The sequence below is a fragment of the Anolis sagrei genome, chromosome 1 (genome assembly GCF_037176765.1).
Source record: "Anolis sagrei isolate rAnoSag1 chromosome 1, rAnoSag1.mat, whole genome shotgun sequence".
NCBI classification, from domain to species: domain Eukaryota; kingdom Metazoa; phylum Chordata; class Lepidosauria; order Squamata; family Dactyloidae; genus Anolis; species Anolis sagrei.
Genome location: NC_090021.1, coordinates 332,625,087 through 332,650,300, shown reverse-complemented (window position 1 = coordinate 332,650,300; position 25,214 = coordinate 332,625,087). Strand labels below are relative to the sequence as shown.

At 40.9% G+C, this 25,214-nt stretch overlaps 1 protein-coding gene across 1 annotated transcript in view; it reads left to right on the top strand.

Moving 5' to 3' along the window:
- The window catches only part of MNAT1 (MNAT1 component of CDK activating kinase), a 167,394-nt gene that overhangs the window by 31,571 nt on the left and 110,609 nt on the right, over positions 1–25,214 (top strand). Inside the window, exons 2-4 of the mRNA XM_060754088.2 lie at positions 13,082–13,234; positions 16,635–16,708; positions 23,045–23,148. Of these exons, the coding sequence (XP_060610071.2) occupies positions 13,082–13,234; positions 16,635–16,708; positions 23,045–23,148 (331 nt within the window). The remainder of the gene's footprint in view (positions 1–13,081; positions 13,235–16,634; positions 16,709–23,044; positions 23,149–25,214) is intronic.

Here is a 25,214-nt window from a genome sequence, read left to right as displayed (position 1 = left end):
GGGTGTACCTCAGGAATAGTCTGTAATAATAGCTCATTACAAAAATGGTTATGGGGTGCTAGGTGCATATGGCTGCCTTGCTGATAAACTGCAAGAAATATATTAATGGCATAGGATTAATTGTGGACTGAGCCGTGGCTGAGAGGCCTTCATGGAACATAGGAAGTAGTTTATAGCTTCTTGGGACATTTGTTCATTTGACCCAGTGCTTTGTACTCCAGAGGTGGGGAGACTTCAAACTTAGGTAGTTTATTTGAATGTTTTGTTTGTTTACTTGTTTGTTTACCCAGGACTTAATAATTGAAGCCATATGTAAAATGCTACCAATAACAATAACTACTAGTACTAGTCCTACCAATATACTCACAACTGATAATATTATGCTGAAAATCCTCTAACCAGCATGGCTGTAGTACCGTCTAGCTCAAGTCTCTTCAACTTGTGGCACTCCCGGTGTTTTGGACTTCAGACAACCAAACAATGGAATACATGTATTTTATAGATGAGGATGACAGAAGCTGAGGGAAAAATAACTAGCCCAGTGATCATGGTTAGGATGAAGGCATGCAGGAAGTCATCCTTGAGTGCCAATCTTCCAACATCATCACCAGTCAGCTGAATAGTATAACAGTGGTCAAGAGGTAAGGTGGGCACATACACTGGCCAACTGGGGGGCCTTCCAAAGGCTTATATCACTGTAGGTGACAAAGACATTGGTAAGTCTCAGCAGAAGCATTATCGTCAGCTGATAGATACAAGTGGGTGAATTTCAGTTTCTTTCTTATTTGTGTCTAAAAGACTCCTGTACAACAGATTCTCCTATATGCCTCTGTTTAGGGCTAAAAATCAAGTGCTAAGAGTTCAAATGATAGTGTCATGTAGAAAGTTACAGCTTGTGACCCTCTCATAGTGTGTATAATTAACATTAATTGGTGTTAATATCTGTAGTGTTGCACAGAACCTGGCACACTGAGTTAAAAGAAAAGTTGTAATTTTTTAATTTTTATTCCATAAAAATAGAGTTGGAACGACACCTTTTTAATTAGATCTGGAATGTTTATATAGAAATACAAATTTTGTGTAATACATTTACCTCACACCTAAGAGATTTTGAAATTTAATGATTTAACACCTCTTAAATAGATTAGAAATAAGTACATAGAAATATATAAGCGCTGTGTAATGTTCAGGGGAGAAGAATGGTAGTCATAATGATATATAGCAAATTTTGTTCATACAATACTAACTTACTAATAACTGTCTTGAACTTTTATATTACTTAGATAATAATTAGAATTAGATAAAGATAGAAAAGAAACAATCTGACAAGAATAATCGAGATGAATTTTTACAGAAGAAGGCTGGAAAAGAAGAAAGAATAATATGAGAAAACACAAGAAAGCATTAGAAGACATGACTATCGGATTTAAAACTAACTGATAATGCAATTACTCTTTTTGCTATAGAGCAGGCACGTTTAGACTTTGGCCCTCCAGGTGTTTTGGACTTCAACTCCCAGAAATCCCAGCCAACGTACCAGCGGTTAATAATTGTGGGAGTTGAAGTCCAAAACACCTGGAGGGCCAAGATTTGCCTGTGCCTGTTATAGAGGATATATATGAACTTTTAAATACCTTTTAAACACCTTAAGTAATGAAAATAAGTGTAATGGAAACTAAGAATTAGATGTAATAGCCATAACAACTGCGTTTCCCCCAAAATAAGACACTGTCTTATATTTATTTTTCCTCAAGAAGACACAGTATGGCTTATTTTCAGGGGATGTCTTATTTTTTGTTAAGCATGGTACAACAATCTGAATTTATGGGATGATTTCTCTGGATACAGTAGCAGACTGCTTGCTGAAACTTTCCCCCTATTCCCTGGTGTTTGTGTGTGTGTGTGTGGGGGGGGGGGGGGGGAGACCCACAGACTGTTGCTGGTTGTTGCTGGAGGAGAGGGACCCACAGTGCTGAGTAAAATGGCAGCAACAGCTTTTCTTTTCCCCCCTGAGGGACTTTTTCTTTCAGTTTCTATGTCTCCCTCTATGCCAGTGCTTCTCAAACTGGGGGTCGGGACTCCTGAGGGAGTCGCAAGGGGGTGTCAGAAGGGTCGCCAAGGACCATCAGAAAACACAGTATTTTCTTTTGGTCATAAGGATTCCATGTGGGAAGTTTGAGCCAGTTCTGTCAGTAGAGTTCAGAATGTTCTTTGATTGTAGTGAACTATAAATCCCAGCAACTACAACTCCCAAATGTCAAGGTCTATTTTCCCCAAACTCACATTTGAGCATATTGAGTATTCGTGCCAAGTTTGGTCCAGATCCATCATTGTGTGAATCCAGAACGCTCTCTGGATATAGGTGAACTACAACTCCCAAACTCAAGGTCAGTGCCCACCAAACCCTTCCAGTGTTTTCCGTTGGTCATGGGAGTTCTGTGTGCCAAGTTTGGTTCAAATCCATCATTGGTGGAGTTCAGAATACTCTTTGATTGTAGGTGAACTATAAATCCCAGCAACTACAACTCCCAAATTACAAAATCAATCTTCCCCCAACTCCAGTAGCATTCACATTTGGGTGTGTTGGGTATTTGTGCCCAGTTTGGTCCAGTGAATGAAAATACACCCTGCATATCATATAACAGTAGTAAAATGACTGTTGGGAAGTAGCAATGAAAACAATGTTATGGTTGGGAGTCACCACAACATGAGGAACTGTATTAAGGGGTCACGGTATTAGGAAGGTTAAGAACCACTGCTCTATGCCTCAGCTTGCAGCACACACAGAATGACTGGGACTTGATATGGGAGCCGACCTTGTACGCTACATAGCCATGCCTATCACTATGTCTTATTTTCGGGGTATAGCTTATATTGCACAAATGGTTACAAATCAAGCTATGCCTTATTTTATGGGTATGGCTTATTTTCGGGGAAATGGGATATGTACATTACTATTTTTCCTACATCTGCACCCCTCTCCTGTGAAATATTGGATATTGGTCAAGACTTAATTTACTAAGAATAACTCCATTATTCCCACCTGCCCTCTTTCTTTTTCCCTGATCTTCATACCATTCCTTCTTATATGTGTTTCAAAACAATGAAGTATCATACACACACACACACACACACAAATAAAGGAAAGAATTGGACAGATGCTAAAAGAAGAACTAAGAATTCGACATAATTTTACAAAAAAAAAATTGTTGAACTGATGGTCTCAGTTTTGTAATCCTATATAGGATTTTTTTCTGCTGTACCATCCCAAGTGGTCCAGAACAACTGCTGAATTTCAGACAGGTTTTATTGCTTCAACATACACTCAGTTGTTATCTGAGAAAACAGACCAAGCACTTGAAACGCGTTTCTGAAGTCTACTTGTGGTGTCTTGAATACAATGAAGTTGCCATCCAAATATTTAGGTTGAATATGAAAAGCCATGTAACTATAGTGCCAGAGACATTAGCCATTCCCCTTAATTTACATTCCTCACTGAAGTACCAATTTTTGACAGTTTTGTACAGTTGTGGGGGAAGTTGATGAGCAGAGGCTTTTTGCCTTATAAAGGAAAGTACTTTACGGGGTTTTGTCTGATCTTCCCATAAATCAGTGACTTTCATTACATACCCTTAGGGATGTAGCTCAGATGAGTCGCGTTACTCCATCCATCCATCCATCCATCCATCCATCCATCCATCAATTTATTTCTCTTTTCATTCAGTTTGTATCCTGCCCCTCCTCGAAGGAGACCACAAATATTTAAATTCCCAAATTACAAATAATTAAAATAACCCTTTGCAAATCCGATTACTTGAACTATATATCTAAAATGTCTAAAGCTATATATCTAAAATTTCTGCATTCATGCACAGTCCTGAATTTTTGACTGGAATCCTATCAGTATCTTCTACATATTTAAGTTCCTTGACATAAGTGATTGGACATTTTTATCTGATGCAAAATGTGTATAATGAGATAGAATTTTGCAGAAGCGGAACTGCAAAAGCAGTGCCCTTAGGCTTGCAGTAAGCCTTGCACATGGATGCAGATTGCACATTGGTTGTACATTTTGTGGCTTGATTCAGCTGAACAACGCTGTCGTTCGCCATAAGGATTGTGCAGCACAATTAATGCATAATTCTTCATCTGAACTTAATGTGTTGTGGTATAATGGTTGGAGCAAAAAGACTAGGGTTAGAGTGTCAGCTCAAGATCTCCACCTTAAAAACTTATTGGGTTTTCTTAACTTGTTTGTACAGGCTCTAAAGATAAAAGTAGTTGTGTGTGTATATATATATATTAGTGTGTGTAGCCTTTCAGTGCTTCCTGGATCAGATCAGAATGTATCATCGAGAAAAGAACTCAATATAAACTGCTCTCAGATCCTGGTAGGAAGAACAAGAGACAAACAAGATGGATCAATAATGTGTTGCTAGTGCTAACAGCTTTATTTTCTTTGGGCACTTTGAGAAGCATCATTTTTTTTTTAAAAAAAAGGCTATTGTAACAAAATAACTTTTGGCCCTTTTCACTAGATTATGGGAGGCATCTCAACTTATTCCATGAATGCTGTTGAACTACAGCTGACATCTGCAAAGAGGGGACCTGCCTATTCCTGAGACAATCCAAAGAGCAATCCAAATATCTCAGAAGACAGGAGCAGAACTCAAAATGATCTTAACAGATTAGAGAGATGGACCAAAACTAACAAAATGAAGTTCAACAGGGACAAATGCAAGATACTCCACCTAGGCAGAAAAAATGAAATGCAAAGATACAGAATGGGGGACGCCTGGCTCGAGAGCAGTACGTGTGAAAAAGATCTTGGAGACCTCATGGACAACAAGTTAAACATGAGCCAACAATGTCATGCGGTGGCAAAAAAAGCCCATGGGATTTTGGCCTGCATAAATAGGAGTCTAGTCTCCAGATCCAGGGAAGTCATGCTCCCCATGCTTTATTCTGCCTTGGTCAGACCACACCTGGAATCACACTGTGTCCAATTCTGGGCACCACAGTTGGAGGGAGATGTTGACAGGCTGGAATGTGTCCAGAGGAGAATGACTAAAATGATCAAGGGTCTGGAGAACAAGTCCTATGAGTAGCGGCTTTAAGAGCTGGGCATGTTTAGCCTGCAGAAGAGAAGGCAGAGAGGAGACATGATGACTATGTATAACAATGTGAGGGGAAGTCATAGGGAGGAGGGAACAGACTTGTTTTCTGCTGCCCAAGAGACTAGGATGCAGAACAGTGCCTTCAAACTACAGGAAAGTAGATTTCATCTGAACATGAGGAAGAGCTTCCTAACTGTTAGAGCTATTCAGCAGTGGAACTCTCTGCCCCGGAGTGTGGTGGAGGCTCATCTGTCGGAGGTAATTTGAATGCGATTTTCCTGCTTCTTGGCAGAATGGGATTGGACTAGATGGCCCATGAGGCTTCTTCCAATTCTAGAATTCAATGATTAATGTGAATACTAATGCTGGATTGCCTAAGCCCTTTTCTTTGCAAGTAAAAATCACTGGCAGCTGACCATGACAGAAAAGCTTTTATAAACTGAAGCCCCACCTACACTGCCATACAATACAGTTTAAAACTACATTATATGGTCAGTGTAGTCTCATATTATACAGTTCGCTACATTTTATGGCAGTGTAGATGGGGCCTGGGAGAGACTCCACATCATCTTTCCTTTCTAGACTGTGTGGAATGTAAAATAGAAGGCTTGATTTGATGTAATTATGACATTATTTCTTCAGCTGTTAACCAATTAGCCAAATGCAAAATTGCTTACTATAATTGTTGACCATTGGTAAAGAATGAGTGATTATAGATTTGATCGCACTATATATAATATATATTATGTCTTCAGTGCTGAATAAATCAGCTTTCTGATGATGGTAAAAAGGCATTTGGACAACTTCCTGAAGTTTCCATAATTGTCAACTTGACCATAAAGAACATCAATGTAAACAACAAGAGGTGATAGAGATGGCTACAGGCACAGCCAGAGTCAGATATGTTGATTGCCCAAACTGTGTCAAGTTTAGGAGATCCAACAACATGGCTAGTTAATAAAAATATTATAGACCTGAAACTATTGTTCATATAGATTGGAATAAATCCAGCGCCAAGAACAAATGCAGTTGCAAGCTGGTAATTTCTGTGGCAGTTGCAAAATTTGTATTCACGCTCCCTTTTTGGAATACATCCCACTTGGTCTGATTTTGGAGCTTTGGTTGTACCAGTTGAATATCCCTTATCCAAAATGTTTGGGATCAGAAGTTTTCTGGATATTGGATCCCCAGTTTTAGAATAGAAACTCTAGCCTTTGTGGAAACATTACTGCTTTACCAAAAGATGCAATGCACCCTCTGTTGCAGTCATTTCCTATTGTTTAAAGTCCTTTTTTATATCCTTGGTGTGCCAGAACTAGGGTGAGGTGGAGAGAGGATGGGCAATTTTAACACAAACACACATAAATATACATGGCTTGCAAAATGATTCTTGCCATGCGAATTTTCAAGGATGCCACTGTATACAATATCAGAGCAAACCCATTTTACATACATACATACATTACTTTATTGTAGTCAACAGAAAATTGGAACAAACCCACTCTTTCCAGGAACCTTTCTAGATGTGGGCGGCTCTGTTTATTGATATCAAACTGGCCAAGTGTTTTTTTAAGGCCAGGAGGAGTTTAGCCAACAATACAGATGTAACTATTTGTTCTGGCCTTATGGTTAGCATACAAATTGGGGTGAAAGAGACTGCTCAAACAGGGTTCACTCAGTCAGACCACGTTTGGTGGGGTGGTTGGAAATGGGAAAAATAATGAAATAATTTCTTTTTTAGTTAAATTATAATCCAGTGACAGAGGTATAGGCCATCTATTTTTACTCATCTCCCTTTGGTGATAGGATTTTAGGAGGAAAGTAGGGTAGCATAGCATTCTTCATTACTATTCTCTACCCAGTATCTCCACCCATATTGCAGTCCATGTGTTTCCTTGTGACCTTTGATTTCTCCTGCAAATTTATCACCTCATCACACAGGTATCTTTTATTCCTTAGGTAACTTTGCCCATCTTCTCTCATTGCATCTTGCACTGCAAGAAACACCCTTCCTGAACTGATGTACAAGTTACTTCTCTTTTCTGCTTTTGAAATTCCACTTCTTTTTTGTTTAAGACTTTGGATTCACTTCTTAAACATTTCATCCTGGAGGCAAAATGGTTTTTGTTTTTTGTTTATTCATTCATTTGTTTCCAATTCTTTTGTGACCTCATTGACCAGCCCATGCCGGAATTCCCTGTTGGCCGTTGCCACCCCCAGCTCCTTCGAGATCAAGCCAGTCACTTCAAGGATACCATCCTTCCATCTTGTCCTCGGTCAGTTCCTCTTCCCTTTTCCTTCCATTTTCCCCAGCATAATTGTTTTCTCTAAGCTCTCTTGTCTTCTCATTATGTGGCCAAAGGACTTCATCTTTGTCTCAAATATCCTTCCCTCCAATGAGCAGTTGGCCTTTATTTCCTGGAGTATGGACTGGTTTGATTTTCTTATGGTTCAAGGCACTCTTATAATTTTCCTCCAGTGCCACAGTTCAAAAATGTCTATCTTCTTTTGCTCAGCCTTCCTTATGGTCCAGTTCTCACATCCATAGGTTACTATGGGGAATACCATTGCTTTAACTATGCAGATCTTCATTGTCAGTGTGATGTCTCTAGTCTTCACTATTTTATCGAGATTGGTCATTGCTCTCCTCCCAAGAAGTAAATGTCTTCTGATTGCCTGGGTACAGTCTGCATCTGCAGTAATCTTCATGCCTAGAAATACAAACTCTGTCACTGCCTCCAGGTTTTCTCCCTGTATTTGCCAGTTATCAATCAGTCTGGTTGCCATAATCTTGTTTTTTTATATATGTTTAACTGCAACCCAGCTTTTGCACTTTCTTCTCTCACCTTGGTTAGAAGGCTCCTCGGCTCCTCCTTGCTTTCGGCCATCAAAGTGGTATCATCTGCATATCTAAGGTTGTTAATGTTTCTTCCAGCAATTTTAACTCCATCCTTGGATTCGTCAAGCCCTGCATAATGTGTTCTGCATACAAGTTGAATAGCTCGGGTGAGAATATGCATCCCTTATATACTCCTTGAACCAGTCGGTTGTTTCATGGTCTGTTCTTACTGTTGCTACTTGGTTGTTATACATATTCCTCAGGAGATAGTATCATTTACTCCCATTTATATTCAGTATAACTGTTTTCTCTCCTTTCTGCATCCTCTCTTTTTTCCTGCCCTCTTACTTAAACATTGTTTTTTAAACCACTTTGATCAGAGAATTGTCTCTGTTAATGATGATAGTATTTTGTAAAATGTGAGTATTGGTAGCTCTGAATGCATAACAGTCAGGCTTGGCTAGTTAGATCCATTTGGATTACTCCCAGTGTTCCAAAAAAGTAACATCTCTGAAGTTTTCATAAGTACAAACCCAAGGGTACATGGGTATAAACAAAAACACCCTGTATGTAGATTTTGGACATAGAATTTGAATTTCCAGTTTGGACCAATTTGGTTTGGATTTCTTCCCTTTCCTACCTCACTTTCTGTCTCCAGTTTTCCTTTAGGCAAAACCAAGTGGTTTAGTTGGTTTGGTAGCCTGAGTACATATAATCATGTATTTCAAAAGTTTTTCTTCCTTCTAGAATCTTGTTTAACTTGCTTACTATGACCTTTTTCTTCTGAAACTACTTGTTGTTGTTTATTTCCTAACTGTGTAGATCAGGAATGAGTCACAGTCTATCTTTTTCTCCTAAACCAACCATTTCTGAAGAGGAACTAGTCCAGTCCACTATGTCAGTTGCTCATCAATGGGGCAGAGCTAGAATACCAGCAAAAGTTCTGTGATTTCCTTTGCGCTCCACATTTTAACTCACACTTTGATTTCAATTTAACTGTCATGCCCCATACTATAGATTCCTGAGATCTGCAGTTTCATGAGGTATTTAGAATAGTCTGTCAGAAAGCTCTAGAATCAGAGTTCACCAAACTATGCATACCAGGATCAAAATGTTATAATTGTGTACACAGACAAATACTTGTCTGTGTACTTCTAATTTTTAGACTAGGAGTTCTTCTGTATAGTAGTAAATACACACAAGTGTTTAAAAGAACAATAACTCTTGGGGAAAGTGTCAATTGATCATGTCTGTTGGATGCAGGACACTATGAAGGGTGTGGTGGAATAAAAGATGAATAGCTAGCTGAAATGGTAATCCAAATTGAGCAAACCTTGGGTGGTAGTTCTGGCTTTTAGTGCACAATATATCAAATGAATTTATTCCATGCTATCTGGATGAGCTGCTCTCTTTCTTTACTGCTTTTTCTAAAAGCCAGAGGATGAAGCAAGGCAGTGGGGAGGCTAACATGATGAAATTAACAGCAGAGCTTGATGAAGTTACTTGGTTTGATTACAACCCCAAGAATGCACCAGTTATCTTACAGGTAGGGTGTTTTAGTCCAAAAAGTAACGTTTCCAATCTCTGGAAGGGTGATCGGCTCCTTTGCGCATGAAATAGTGCTAGAAATCATTGCTATCACTCATTCTAAGCTTTTTTTTAACTTTACAATTATTTTATTGGAATACATGTAATTAACTGTATTAAAGCTTCATGGCCAGAATAGTTTCTAAAAACTCGAAGAATGGGAGGATGATCTGAAGGACAGCAAAGGACACCCTCCCCTTGCATAAGAGGCAAAGGGTCGAAGTAAGCTGTATAGCTTCTTCCAAAAGCCCCAGAATTTCAGTGGTTTGAAGGAAAACGTTTATATAACCCTAAGCTCACCATCTGGGCCTCTGGTTCCATTTGTTCATGTAGGTTACCTTGGAGACACAGCTCAGGCAAATGCCCATTTGTGAGTGTATATGTTCATGTTGGGAGGAGAAGGAAATGACACCTAGTGTCTAGTGTCCCATTTCATGGCCTCATTTTGCTTGGGAAGGTTTTTTTGAAACCTCCATATTTTAGGACTGGGAGGCAGGACCTTTCAAAGCAGTCATCACCATTGTCAACATAGGTGACCCCTCATGGCTGAGTATGATTGTCTTCCAGAAGTAGAGTCTTGACGATGGGTCCGTAAGTGATCATAGAGATCTACAGTATTCTGGATCCGCATGGTCTTTCACAATGAGGACATCGATTTCCAGATGGAAGGTGGTCATGACATGGGTTTGCTTAAGATTGCTCCTTCCTCTCGGCACATTCCCCTCTTTTACCCTCTATATTTGCCTCTTTAAAATCCACAGCACTGTTGGTAACAGCTGACCTCCAGTTTCAATGCTCGAGGGCCAGGGCTTCCCAGTTCTCAAAGTTTAAGCCCATCTTTAAATCTCTTTTGCTGTCTACCAACATTCTGTTTTCTTTTCTTGAGCTGATAGTAAAGTCACTGCTTTGAGAGATGGTGATCAGACATTTGGACAATTTGGCCAGTCCAGCAAGGTTGATGGCGGAGGATCATCCCTTCAATGCTGGTGGTTTTTGCTTCTTCAAAGCAGTGATGTACATGGAACTGGCTTCATGTTTGTGCCATACCGTTGTCCTATTCACATAGCTTCCAGGAAACCATCACACACCAAGAGTTGATGGCTCATGGATCTGCCCCAATCTGCAAACCACCACTTTTGAGTGACACTGCTGCAAAGGGCCTTTCCTTTCTCCCTTCCCATCATGCATAGAAAAGGGGTTGGTGTGTGCATGTGTGTGTGTATGTGTGTGTGCGTGCATGTGCGTGTGGAGGGAAGGAAAGAGAGAATGCAAATTAGTATGGGACAGCGAAGAATACAGGCGAGCAGCAGGGAGAGGATAAGGAAGGAGAGCAAGAGGGAATGCTATGGAGAGGTGTGGGGAAATGAACAGTTTCCTTCACTTCCCATATCACTAGTATTAGTGTTGGTGTTGTCAATTTGATATGACTGGTGTGGTTCATATTGTTTGATAACACACAGACCCTTTTTTCAGCGATGGCAGTTATAAGGTTAGTAAATATATATTAGTAAACCCAGTATGACACCACTCTGATGGCCGAAAGCGAGGAGGAGCTGAGGAGCCTTCTAATCAAGGTGAAAGAAGAAAGCGCAAAAGCCGGGTTGCAGCTAAACGTCAAAAAAACCAAGATTATGGCAACAAGAATGATTGACAACTGGAAAATAGAGGGAGAAAATGTGGAGGCCGTGACAGACTTTGTATTTCTAGGTGCAAAGATTACTGCAGATGCAGACTGTGGCCAGGAAATCAGAAGACGCTTACTTCTTGGGAGGAGAGCAATGTCCAGTCTCGATAAAATAGTAAAGAGTAGAGACATCAGACTGGCAACAAAGATCCATTGCCTAGTCAAAGCCATGGTATTCCCTGTAGTCACCTACGGATGTGAGAGCTGGACCTTAGGGAAGGCTGAGCGAAGGAAGAGAGATGCTTTTGAGCTGTGGGGTTGGAGGAAAGCTCTGAGAGTGCCTTGGACTGCGAGAAGATCCAACCAGTCCATCCTCCAGGAAATAAAGCCCGACTGCTCATTGGAGGGAAGGATACTAGAGACAAAGTTGAAGTACTTTGGCCACATCATGAGGAGACAGCAAAGCCTAGAGAAGACAGTTATGCTGGGGAAAGTGGAAGGTAAAAGGAAGAGGGGCCGACCAAGGGCAAGATGGATGGATGGCATCCTTGAAGTGACCGTACTGACCTTGAAGGAGCTGGGGGTGGTGATGGCCGACAGGGAGCTCTGGCGTGGGCTGGTCCATGACGTCACGAAGAGTCGGAGATGACTGAACGAATGAACAACAACAACAAAAACCCAGTACAGATTAAAGCATCACCCCCCCCCCCCAAAGTCCATACAATTAAAACCACTTATAATTCCTTAAAATACAGAATACAAAAAATCTGAACATAACATTAAGTATTTCACTATGAATTCATAAAATCTTGATGGGATAAGAAAGTCTTCATCTACTGGCAGGGGAGCAAGAAGGAAGCCATCCTAGTCTCCCTGAAAACGTGTTCCAAAGTCTGGGAGCAGCCACCAAAAAGGCCCTCTCTTGAGTTTCCTGCTAGCAAGCCTGGGAAGGGGGTGGAGAAAGAGAATGTCTTTTCCCAAAGATATTTAGATATAAATGTTTTTATATCTACCTCACTTTGAATTTTCATGCATTGTTTCTTGCAACAATTAATACATTCACCATTTATTTATTTAAAACATTTATATTCCACCCATCTCACCCCACAGGGGACTCATGGCAAACATTCAATGCTGGGACATATAACCATAAATATATACAAACATTAAAATCACTTATATCCACTTTAAATCAGTTGCTTATAAATGATCTCAGGACACCATTCTATTATTGCCTCATTGTACTGCCCCAAAGACTTGGTCCCACAGCCAGGTCTTCACCATCCTTCTGAAGGACAGGAGGGAGGGGGCTGTTCTAATATTTCCAGGAAAGGAGTTCCAAAGCCGGCAAGGGGTGGGGGGATCATTGAGAAGGCCCTGTCTCTCATCCCCGCCAAACTTGCCTGTGATGGTGGTGGGACTGAGAGCAAAACCTCCCCAGAAGATCGTAGTCTTCATGGTGGTTTGTAAAGGGAGATGCGTTCTGACAGTTAAACTGGGCCTGGGCCATTTAGGGCTTTATAGGCCAAAACCAGCACTTGGAATTGTGCCCATTGGCAAACAGGCAACCAGTGGAGCTTACATAACATGGGAGTTGTATGCTCCCTGTCTGCTGCCCCAGTTATTAACCTGGCTGCCTCTTGTTGGACTATTTGAAGATTCCGAACCATCTTCAAAGGCAACCCCTCGTAGAACGCGTTGCAGTAGTCTATCCTAGATGTAACGAGAGCGTGGACCACTGTGGCCATTCCTCAGGTTCTTTTCCCCCCCATCATGCATGGTGTAACTCTTCCAATCCCTGTTGAAAAAACCGAGAGGTATAAAACCCAAACTACAGTGTGTTGCTTTTTTGTGTCAAATTTTGTGGAACAGATTTCCAGGTTTTTTTACACTCAGGTGTTTCCTCTCTTTCAGCTGCGAGAATTGTGTGGAGCTGTTGTTTGTCCGTGGGGCTGGGAACTGCCAGGAGTGTAACACCCCTTTGCGGAAGAGCAACTTCAGAGTGCAACTCTTTGAGGACCCAGCTGTTGACAAGGAGGTGGAAATCCGGAAGAAGGTGTTGAAAATGTAAGTGTTGCAAAGCCCCAAATAAGAGAGGCCTCCTCTGTTCTGCTCTTCAAGGTTGCACTTACTTTTGTTTCATTTCTGGAAGGGTCTGTTTAAACCATTATATATTAAAAACTCTCTGAAGGCTTCTTTCCATGGAGACAAAACCAAACACAGACTACAATCCATGCCGATTTCTGAAGAGACAGCCATGATACGTCTGTTGTAGCTGAAAAAGCAACAGAGTCCTTAGTTGTTGTGGTGTTTTTAAGTAATTTCTGATTTATAATGACCCTAAGTCAACCATATCACAGGTTTTCTTGGCAACCTTTGTTCAGGGGAACTTTGCCACTGACTTTCTCTGAAGATGAGAGAGAGTGACGTGCACTTGTTCAATCCCAGGGCTGAATGCGGAGTCCAATACTGATCTCTGAGGCATAGTCCACCATTCAGATCATCATACTATGATGCCTTACCTTTAAAAATAGCAGTTTTCTTATAGTATGTAGAAACGCAAGCTATATTCACAGGTGAATCGAGCCTTGGCGCTTCTTGTATGTATACTACACACGTTGTTGAGGATGTGATGTGGGCCTGGGCTCTTAATTTTTTTCCACTCGCGATCCCTTTGCACTGGAGAAATGTTTCTGTGACCCGAGGAAAAAAAGGTATAATATCAAGCATGGACTTCAAATAAACCAGCATTTGCAAGGTTTGTTAAACAGGCCAAATTTTCTATTTGTGGGGTATATTTTCTGCAAAGTCCACTGTAAATGCTGCACGTTGTTACTAACAGATTTGTGTAAATGCATGGCATTCAGAAAACTTTTAGGTAAAAGTAAAGGTTTTCCCCTGACATTAAGTCCAGTCGTGTCCGACTCTGGGGTTTGGTGGTAATCTCCATTTCTAAGCCAAAGAGCTGGCGTTGTCCATAGACACCTCCAAGGTCATGTTGGCCAGCATGACTGCATTGAGTGCTGTTACCATCTCGCTGGAGTGGTACCTATTGATCTACTCACATTTGCATGTTTTCGAACTGCTAAGTTGGCAGAAGCTGGGGCTGACAGCAGAAGCTCATGCTACTCCCTGGATTCGGACCTGTGACCTTTTGGTCAACAAGTTTAGCAGCTCAGCAGTTTAACCCACTGCGCCATCAGAGGCTCCCAAAAGCTTTTACTGTTGCCAATATTTCCTCCCAACATTGAGCAAAGAGGGGCCTCCATTTGGGGTCAGGACCCACAGTTTAAGAAGCAGTGATACAAGCAGTGTGGTGAAAGCAAATTAAAGACACATTTAGTAGCAATGACAGTTACATTAACCCAAATGTTTTGTTATTTGATTCAAACCTCTGCTGAATAATATTATCGCTACTTTGTTCAGTCTAAAGGAGGATGTAAGAATACTTTTCATTTGTGCATTCCTGCACATCACTGCATGAAGTGATCCTTTTAAGTTCTTCAGACTGGCAGCTGATCACCTTTTATCTTTGGCTTGATGAACTAGGACATTTAAAAGCTTGGTTGTTAAGATGCAGACATTTTGAGATAAAAGAGCCCCCGGAGGCAACTGATCAGTCAAAATATGTATAACAGTGAGTGTACACATTTTTATTTGTGATTTAATAAGCAGTTGTAGAATAGGTCTTTTAAAAAATGTAACTCTAAACACTTGATTGATATATATACCTGTACATGTTCAAATTTTAATCTGTTGTTACACTCTGTTTTATTTACAGAATGAATAAATGGTATTTATCAATTCAATTTCTACATTCTTTTACTTGATCCCCCTGCCCCACTTTTCTCTTCCAATATCACTTAGAGAGTGAACCTGGAGATCCTGTCTATTGTGCCTAGTGTAGTTCCTTTGGAAAGAAATAATTATAATATTTGCCACAATGGTCCACACTCTTGTTACATCAAGGATAGACTACTGCAACATGATTTATGTGGGGTTGCCCTTGGAGACTATTCGGAAGTTTCAAGTGGTCCAACAGGCAGCAGCCAGATTTCTAACTGGGACACAGAGAGCATACAACTTCCCTGTTATGCCAGCTCCACTGGCTGTCAGTATGCTACTGAGCACAATCCAAAATGCCCAGTTCTGGCCCAGATTACCTGTCCGAATGTATCTCCCTCTAGAACCACCTTAGAACTTAAGATCTTCTGGGGAGGTCCTGCTCTCAATTCACCTCCCTTGCTAGAGCAACTGGTGGGGATGAGAGACAGGGCCTTCTCAAGGGTGGCTCCTTGACTATGGAACTCCTTCCCTAGTGAAATTAGAGCAGCCCGCCCACTCCCAACCTTTAGGCAGAAAGTAAAAACGTGGTTATGTGACCAAGCTTTCAGACAGCAATGTTTGTAGTGCAATAAGAGAGTAAGGAATTGTGAACAGACCAATGGAATGGTTACAGATTTGATTCTGCATGGCTAGATTTTAATAACTGTTTTAAATTGTGTTTAATGGGTGGGTTTTAATATAAACGTTATTGTATTATTGATTTTTAATTTTATGTTTATGTTCAAATGTCATTCTGTGTTTTATGTTTAATATGGTTATGTTATATGATATTGTCTACTTATATGTCTTGGTTTTCACATGTATATACGGCATTGCATTTTGCCAGAATTGTGTTGGAAATAGTAATAATCTAATTATTTTCTTCTACTTTTGATTCGGTAGTTATGCATTTTCACTTACCTAGACTTATGGATTTAAGGATCTGTAAAATAAACTTTCCTCCTTACATCTGGGTTCAAGAACTGAAGGCACTGGCAAAACGAAGATAGCAGTTTAATGACATATTTATTCAGATATCTAACATTTAGGCTGAACAATCTGGACTAAAATTGAAACTAAGCTTCCAATTCACCTCCTTCCCTTCTATAGGAATGCAGAAAAATGAGCTTAGGTATTTAGGCTGAACAATCTGGACTAAAATTGAAACTAAACTTCCAATTCACCTCCTTCCCTTCTATAGGAATGCAGAAAAATGAGCTTAGGTATTTAGTCTGAACAATCTGGACTAAAATTGAAACTAAACTTCTAATTCACCTCCTTCCCTTCTATAGGAATGCAGAAAAATGAGCTTAGGTATCCATATGCAAACCAGAACGTGTTGAAGTTATTTTTCAAAACTCTAGACAAAGCAGGACAGCATTTTAATGCATACTGGCCTTGCATAATGTGAAAGATACTCCTAATTCAAATCACAGTTGTTATTTTTTTTAAGGAATGCTGCCTGCCTAATCTCTCTTTCTTTTTTCATCTTGGGAAAACATTAGTTGTGAATTGCTCAGGAGTTCAGACAGGGTCAGTTTGAACTCTGAATGTTTAGACCTTCAGGTGAAGCATCAGAACTCAGTTTGGCATGACTATTTGCAAGTCTATATTATTCATTTTCTCTCCTCTTCTCTCAAAGATACAATAAAAGAGAGGATGACTTTCCCAGTCTCGTGGAATATAATGATTTCCTGGAAGAAGTCGAAGAAATTGGTAAGTCTTAATGCTTGCATATTTAATGCGTTCGTAAGCTTTTATCTCCTGCAGGCTTTCACTGGAGAGTGTCGAAGCTCAATCTCTCTTAACTGGTCTTTATTGTGGCACTCGGTGGTTATCTAATTACTTTCTTCTTACATTTTTAATCTCAGAGCTCTTTGGTTGGAGGAGTGCATACATTTTTAGTTGTCAAGGTTTGGGTGAAGGTAAAAGAAGCAGGAGGGATGTGTAGGAAATAGGGCTAAATGAGAAAACACTCTGTAAGGACGCTGCTGGTGCTGGAAAAGGCCTGCAAAAAAGATCAAATAAAGCAGGGTGGAGAAAGTAACGTTCAGATTCTTAATCTGTCCTTCCATTGGCTTTATTTACTGTGACAGAAGCCATATGGCCCCCTTTTCATCTTCTCACTACTTCAAGTACAGTAGCTGGGAGTGCTTTGAAGCATTTGACCTTGCATTCCATTTTGGCAATGTTTTTATGGTGCTAATGCAGAGGGAGGAAGGTTTAAGAGAAGGCCTGGCTCTCTCTTTCTGTCTCCTCCCCCCCTTGGATTTGAGGCCTACAGATGCTGTAGCCTCGGGGCTCTGGCTTTTGTGGGGCCTCATGACTTGGATTGTGTGTGTGTGTGTGTGTGTAGGAGGAGTAGGAGTGTGGTGGGTGCATGTGGATATATTGGTGAGAGAGGAATTCTGCAAACCAGCCACTGATTAGGGAGGATGTGTAAAGGGAAGAATAGGCTCCTGTTTTCTAATAAGAGAAAGGACTGTAAACTGGAGATTTAAATCAGTTTGATTGAGAAACAGAACCTCCCTTGCACTGGAGACCTGAAAGAAGATTTTTGAAAAACAAAAAACCCTTGATATATATCAGTGGTTCTCAACCTTCCTAATGCCACAACCCCTTAATACGGTTCCTCATGTTGTGGTGACCCCCAACCAGAAAATTACTTTCATTGCTACTTCATAACTGTAATTTTGCTATAGTTATGAATTGTAATGTAAATATCTGATATGAAGGGTGTATTTTCATTCACTGGACCAAACTGGGCACATATACCTGAAACGCCCAAATTTGAATACTGGTGGTATTGGGGAGGGGATTGATTTTGTCATTTGGGAGCTGTAGTTGCTGGGATTTATAGTTCAGTTACAACCAAAGAGCATCCTGAACTTTGCCAACAATTGAATTCAACCAAATTTGGTACACAGAACTCCCATGACCAACAGAAAATACTGGAAGAGTTTGGTGGGCAGTGACCTTGAGTTTTGGAGTTGTAGTTCACCTACATCCAGAGATCACTGTGGACTCAAACAATGGTGGATCTGGACCAAACTGGGCATGAATACTCAATATGCCCAAATGTGAACACTGATGGAGTTTGGGGAAAATAGACCTTGACCTTTGAGAGTTGTAGTTACTGGGATTTATAGTTCACCTACAATCAAAGAGTATTTTGAACTCTACCAATGATAGAATTGGGCCAAACTTGGCACACAGAACCTCCATGACCAACAGAAAATACTGTGTTTTCTGATGGTCCTTGGCGACCCCTCTGACAACCCCTTGCGACCCCCCCTCCCAGAGGTCCCAACCCCCAGGTTGAGAAACGCTGATATATATAATGCAGAAATGATGTTGATCAGTGGTTCCCAAACTGTGCTCTACAGAACCCTAGGGTTCCTCAAAAGCATTGTAAGGGTCTTGAAAAATCTGTGCCAGAATATGAAGATGTTTTTGAATTTCAGTATACCCCTTCTTTAAAACAAAACTTGAATGTCCTTTGGGTAGGACTGATAGACATATAGCTATCAATAGCCAAAAAGGCAATCCGAGCAATGTTCCCTTTTTGTGTCCACTTATCATAGAATCATAGAGTTGGAAGAGACCTCATGGGCCATCCAGTCCAACCCCCTGCCAAGAAGCAGGAAAATTGCATTCAAAGCACCCCTGACAGATGGCCATCCAGCCTTTGTTTAAAAACCTCCAAAGAAGGAGCCTTCACCATACTCTGGGACAGTGAGTCCCATTGCTGAACAGTACAGATCAAACTTTTCAACATAGGGTTACACCGAAACCAATTCACTGATTTGGTTTCTAAAGACTTGACAGTAATGGGTTAAACCCTTGTGCTGGTAGGACTGCTGACTGATAGGTCAGTGGTTTGAATCTGGGGAGAGCAAGTTGAGCTCCCTCTGTCAACTCCAGCTCCCCATGTGGGGACATGAGAGAAGCCTCCCACAAGGATGGTAAAACATCAAACATCCAGGCATCCCCTGGGCAACGTCCTTGCAGACAGCTAATTCTCTCACACCAGAAGTGACTTGCAGTTTCTCAAGTCGCTCCTGACAACAACAACAACAAAAATAACAAAGTAAGGCAGGCGCTGAATAATAGAGGTGAGCGGACCAGCTTGTTTCACCAAGAGGTGTATCATGCAAACTCTGAGGAGCCAAGTCGGATGTAGAGGCTTGATAGGGTGTAGATAAATCCCATTGGCCCCTTGTATCATCTGACAGTGAGTTGCAGGACTTCCTTCTGGGTATTTGAGTTGATAGGATCCATGAAGAGAGAAGGACAGGAGTTCCCTCTTGTGGTGAGGTGGTACAGAGGACACAGGAGCTGAGTCTCTGTGTCTGGCTCTTTACCTTTATTGTTGAGCAGAAAAATTGCATATTTGCCATATATACAATGGCTTGGAAACCATTACTTCCTTTGGTTTGAGCCCATTTTTCTTCCTCTGTAAAAATGAGAAGGTTTTGTGGTAGTCTGGCTTTTCAGAAAGTTTTTCTGGTATTTGAAAAGAACCAAACCTTTCAGGTCAAACTTTAAAACAATGGGCCCTTTGTGTTGTATTTTGACAGATGTCTTAAGGCAGGCCAACAAGTAAACCAACCAGTGAGTGATGGACATGCAGATAAAGTATGGTTGCACCCCAGTCTATTTCCTTCCTTCCTTCCCCTCTTGTTTCCCCAGTCCTGCCATAAAGCATAAAGGCTGTGCTTGTTTGGAAATTTATGTTGTGCATCAGCAGGAGCATACTTGAAAGGTTTTTCTGAATTTGTTGCCAAAAAGTCACCTGCTCAATGAAATATACTGTCTTGTACTATAACAGCAAATATCCATACGTGACAGGGGCCATTTGATACCAGCTGATATTGGATTTTGAAGCCTACAAGGGATACTTTGCATAGTGTTCGGAACTACTGCAGATTAAGAATGCTGGAGGCAGACTGCTGATGACTGGGGACTTGCAATTTCCTTTTTCAAACAGCTTTGTAGGGTATTGGTTTGTTACCGTACACCCAAGTTTTCCAAACATTTCATCTTGGTGACACACTTTTCCTTTGCAACACTATAATTCAGTTTACTAGCAAACTAGAGGTTAAACCTGTCAGAAATATGATGAAAAGTTGGTGGAAGTAAGGGAAATAATTGAAATCCCTAGAAGATCAGAAAGAGGTAATAAAGGTGTACCATCAGAAAGATTTATGGTTCCAGAGGAAACACTTAAAAGGAAAAAGTGAAATGTGAAATCCTGTGAATTTAACAGCAAATTGTGTATGCATGTATGTATGATTTATGTATGTATGATTTAAAGCTTAGAGAAGACAATTATGCTGGGGAAAGTGGAAGGTAAAAGGAAGAGGGGCCGACCAAGGGCAAGATGGATGGATGCATCCTTGAAGTGACTGGGCTTACCTTGAAGGAGCTGGGGGTGGTGACGGCCGATAGGGAGCTCTAGCGTGGGCTGGTCCATGAGGTCATGAAGAGTCCGAGACGACTGAACGAAGGAACAACAACAACAAATGATTTAAATTGGAGATTTTTGTAATCGAAAATAGGAGTGTCAGAAATATTTAAAATTAACTAGGTATTTTTCATTACAAAAATGTGAGTCAAGCACTGAAAAGGTTAAATGGATGCAATGACTCAGCAAAAGCTGCAGTTCTATATCAGCAGGTCTGCCTGTAGCTTAGTAGGCCTCTGTGTTAGTTTGCCTCAGTGGGAGAAAGGTCTCAGTCTGTGAGAAGGCCTCACAGTGTGAGGTAGGCCTTAGTCTGTGAAATAAGGCCTCACAGTGTGAGGTAAGCCTCAGTATGAGAAAAGTTGACTATAAAGTCATTTCAATATGGTTCGTTATTATCTGTGGTTTTCCTTTTCCATGAAAAGTCCAGGAACATATCTTCCATGACTATGGGGCTGGACCGCCTTCTCCCCCTCACAAAAGGGAGAGAGAGAGAGAGAGAGGAGGAGGAGGAGGAGAAGAAGAAGAAGACGAAGAAGAAGTGGAAAAGTGTCACGTGCTCAGAGTGACACTTCTAGTCAGAGCAAATGCTAGTGAGCTAAAAAGGGCAATGACCTAACTTAGTATTGTACAGCTTTCAAAGTTTTAAGCTAGATGGGTAAATGTTATAGGAGACAAGTGGGAACCTGAAATACAGAGTATAGAGAACCATAACATAGGGCTTAGCATGCACATTTGAGAAGCCTATTCAGTACAGAAGAATGGAAATATTAATCTGCTGATTTTATTTGAAGAATAAAAGTCCTTGTGGACAACAAGTTAAACATGAGCTGTGTTCTGGAACGCTTGTTCAAGGGGCTCCAATTTTGTGCTTTGCACTGTTTGTTTGTAGTCCTGAGCTTCAGGGACTCTGCAGGTAGGTGGCTTCCTTTGGCTGCATTCATAGGGCAAGCCACCTGTCAATTATAGTTAGGATCCTTGGTCCCCTTCTGGGTTTTTTGGAGGGAAGGGGCCATTTTTCAGTTAGTCTCAGCAAAGGAAGTCAATGCAGACGATATATACAGATGTCCTCCTGTACAAAGGCTTCGTCCCTTAAGGCTTCCCGGGGGAGAACAGTCTTAAGAGCCTCTAAAGATTCCCAAGGGTTCCGGGGAAACAGCCTTACAGCCCTGAGGAATTCCGGAGGGAATAACAGCTCTAACCATCAAGATCTCCTGCTAAGTGACTACGTCACTGGTACGTCTGCTCGGTTCTGAGACACAGTTCAGCCGGTAGTGGATTCAAATCAGTCAGGTTTACGTTCACAGCAGCCTGGGAGGAGCTAGAAAGGGGAATTTTCCTTTGAACAAAGTTATTGAAGATAGTGCCTGTTCCCTGTGGACAAGTTTGAGAGAACTGTTTTTTTACCAAGAAAGCTTTACAATTCCTGTTTGTTCATCAATAAAAGACTGTTATATTTAAGCTCAAGCCTCCTAAAGACTGTTTAATGAGGGAAATTTTCCTAAAGGCTCCTTTTCGGGCCCCCTGGCTTCCTGCTGGATTCAAGCCACACATCCTCTCTTAAAAGCACTTCATTTCAGGTTCAGTGGCGACAGAACAAGCTGACAATGTCATGTGGCAGCTTAAAATGCCAGTGGGATTCTGGCCTGCATAAATAGGAGTCTAGTATCTAGATCCAGGGAAATCCGGCTATCCCTCTATTCTGCCTTGGTCAGACCACACCTGGAATTGCACTGTGTCCATTTCTGGGCACCGCCATTGAAGGGAGATGTTGACAAACTGAAATGTATCCAGAGGAGGGTCTTGAGAACAAGCCGTATGAAGAGTGACATGTTTAGCCTGCAGAAGAGAAGGCTGAGAGGAGACATGGTGAGGGCCATGTATCAAGGTGTGAGGGGAAGTCCTAGGACACAATGGAACAATGGCTTCAAGCCACAGGAAAGGAGATTCCACCTGAACATGAGGAAGAACTTCCTAACTGTGAGAGCTGTTCAGCAGTGGAACTCTCTGCATTGGAAACGGTGGAGGCTCCTTCTTTGGTGGCTTTGAAACAGAGGCTGGATGGCCATCTGTCGGGGATGCTTGAATGCAATTTCCTTCTTCTTGGCAGGAAATTGGACTGGAGGGCCCACGAGGCCTCTTCCAACTCTATGATTCTATGATTCTATATAATCCCAGAAATTAATAAAAAGGCAGGCATTTTTTTCTTTGCTGGAGAATTTACTGTACTTTAAGGTCTTGTTGCTCTACCAGTATAGATGATGTTGCTAGACTTGGGTATGCACAATTGTTTTGAATCTGGAATAATCTAGAACATGTAAGTCTAGATTGTACATGGTTGAATGTGAGATATACAATTAGTTATAATTCTAAATTACAATATAATTATAAAAAATATATTTATATATCCACCCTATCTCCCTGAGGGGACTCAGAGCAGTTGAGGATGTGGGCGAATATTCATGAGAGTTTCTGGTGTTGATTTTAAAATAGGAATGCTTTGTAATCATTACCCTTGAATAAAGTTAGTAATTATTTGATTGCTATTAATATATTGTTTTCCCATCCCTTCCCCACTATTGATGCAGTGTTCAACTTGACCAACAGCATTGATTTAGAGAATACAAAAAAGAAGATGGAGATGTACCAAAAAGAAAACAAGGAAGTCATTCAGAAAAATAAAATCAAACTGGTTAGTTACTTAAAGTTGTATTTTCTTTGACTGCCCGTATTTTAACTTGCATTTTATTTTCTCTGTATTGTATTGTAGGGGTGAAGGGGAAGAATTACTTGTTATGTGCCTTCAAATTGACTCCATGTTATGGTGGACTCTATTATTAAGTTTTCACTGCATTTCTTCAGAGAAGGTTTGTCATTGCATTCCTCTAAAGCTGAGCAATTCTCTAAGACACTAACTCGTCCAAGATCATCCAGTGGTTTTCCATGGGCATTTGAACCCTGATCTCAAGGTTCCTTATCCAATACTTACAGTATGAGGTGGAATGACATAATAGTATTTAAAAAACTAAGATCTGTTGAATGCCCAAGATAATAAATTGCTCGCTTAATAAATATTTTTAGTCTTATCAACTCTTTACTATGTGAAAAATGTGACAGAACGGAGCCTATTCTTCCAGATGATCTCTGTGACTCTTACGTATTTTAAACCTGCACAGAATCTTCCATAGTTAAGAGTTTTGATGGTGAGCCCATCTGCATGGTGCTTCTTTTTTGTATATGAGTGTATGTACCTTCAAGTTGCCTGATGGCTTATTGTCACCCATGAATTTCATAGGATTTTCTTAGGTGTGGAATACTCCACAGTTATTTTGCCAGTTCCTTCCTCTGAGATATAGCCTACAGCACATGGCAGTCTCCCATCCAAGTACTAACCAGGCTGACCTTGTTTAGCTTCCAAGATCAGACAAAATCTGTTGTCACAAGATCAGGTTGTCTTAGTCTGGGGTCTTTACAATACCTAGAGCAGAAGTGTCAAAGTCATTTTCATCAAGGACCACACCATTCTTATGGTTGTTTTCAAAGAGCAATTGAATCCATGAATAGAGACTCTAACTATAAGGCCAGCTATATTTTTTTTTTACATTTTTACCCAATTTGGGTCCTCAGATGTTCTTAAGTGACATCTATCACCATACAGACTGGGGATAATGGGAGTTGCAACCCAACAACACTTGTGGCTCTAAAGTTGGGGAAAGGTTAAAGGACATGTAAAGTCAGATACATGTTCCCTGGGTTGAACAGCTCAGTGGTTTAACCCGGTGGCACTTGTTGATCGAAAGGTCACAGGTTCGAATCTGGGGAGTGGCATGAGCTTCCGCTGTCAGCCCCAGCTTCTGCCAGCCTAGCAGTTTGAAAACATGCAAATATGAGTAGATCAATAGGTACCGCTCTGGTGGGAATGTTAACGGCACTCCATGCAGTCATGCTGGCCACATGACCTTGGGGGTGTCTATAGACAAAGCCGGCTCTTCGGCTTAGAAATGGAGACGAGCACCAACCTCCAGAGTCGGACACGACTGGACTTAATGCCGGGGAAAACCTTTACCTTTACCTTAAAATCAGATATCCTATCCACAAGCCTTGTTTCCAGATGCTACTGTATCCCAACTCCTTACAGGTCTGGTCATGATGTCGAATGATGAGAAATACAGAACTTGTAGTCCAACATCCAGAGGGCTGTATAAAATGACCTGGAGGGCCGTAAAGCATCTTAAAGTGCAATGTTCTGTGTCTTGCCTTTTCACTGCACCAGATGCATGGGGAGGCCTCCCAACGTTCAGAGTAAGTGAGAAGGAGTGAAAGTGAATAGAAATTGGCTTCCTGTCCTTGCTCAGGATGGCTGATGTTTCCTCTATGCACCACTCTAAGCAAATCAATATAGTAAGGGAGATTGCTGTTCATGAGCATTTCTTTCCTTCCCCTTACTACCTTATAATGTTTGAGGCAGAGCTTGGAAATAACACAGTAAAGTTTAATGCGTTATTGCTTCTGTCTTGAAATTACTGGTTGCAATTCTTTAGTAGAGGTTGCTCTAACGTATTGAGAGCTGAAAATGACGTAATATCAACAATTTGTTTGCTGGGAAATTTAACTTAATGTTAATGGGTTTCCTCATTTTGTCTGCTCACTAAATGGATTTTTGGTTGTGTGTGGAGGGCCTTTCCTGTCTCAGCCCCTTTTTGTGATGAGGGGGTTAATTTTAAATTTTTATTAAATGTTAAAGGTTTCCCCTTAACA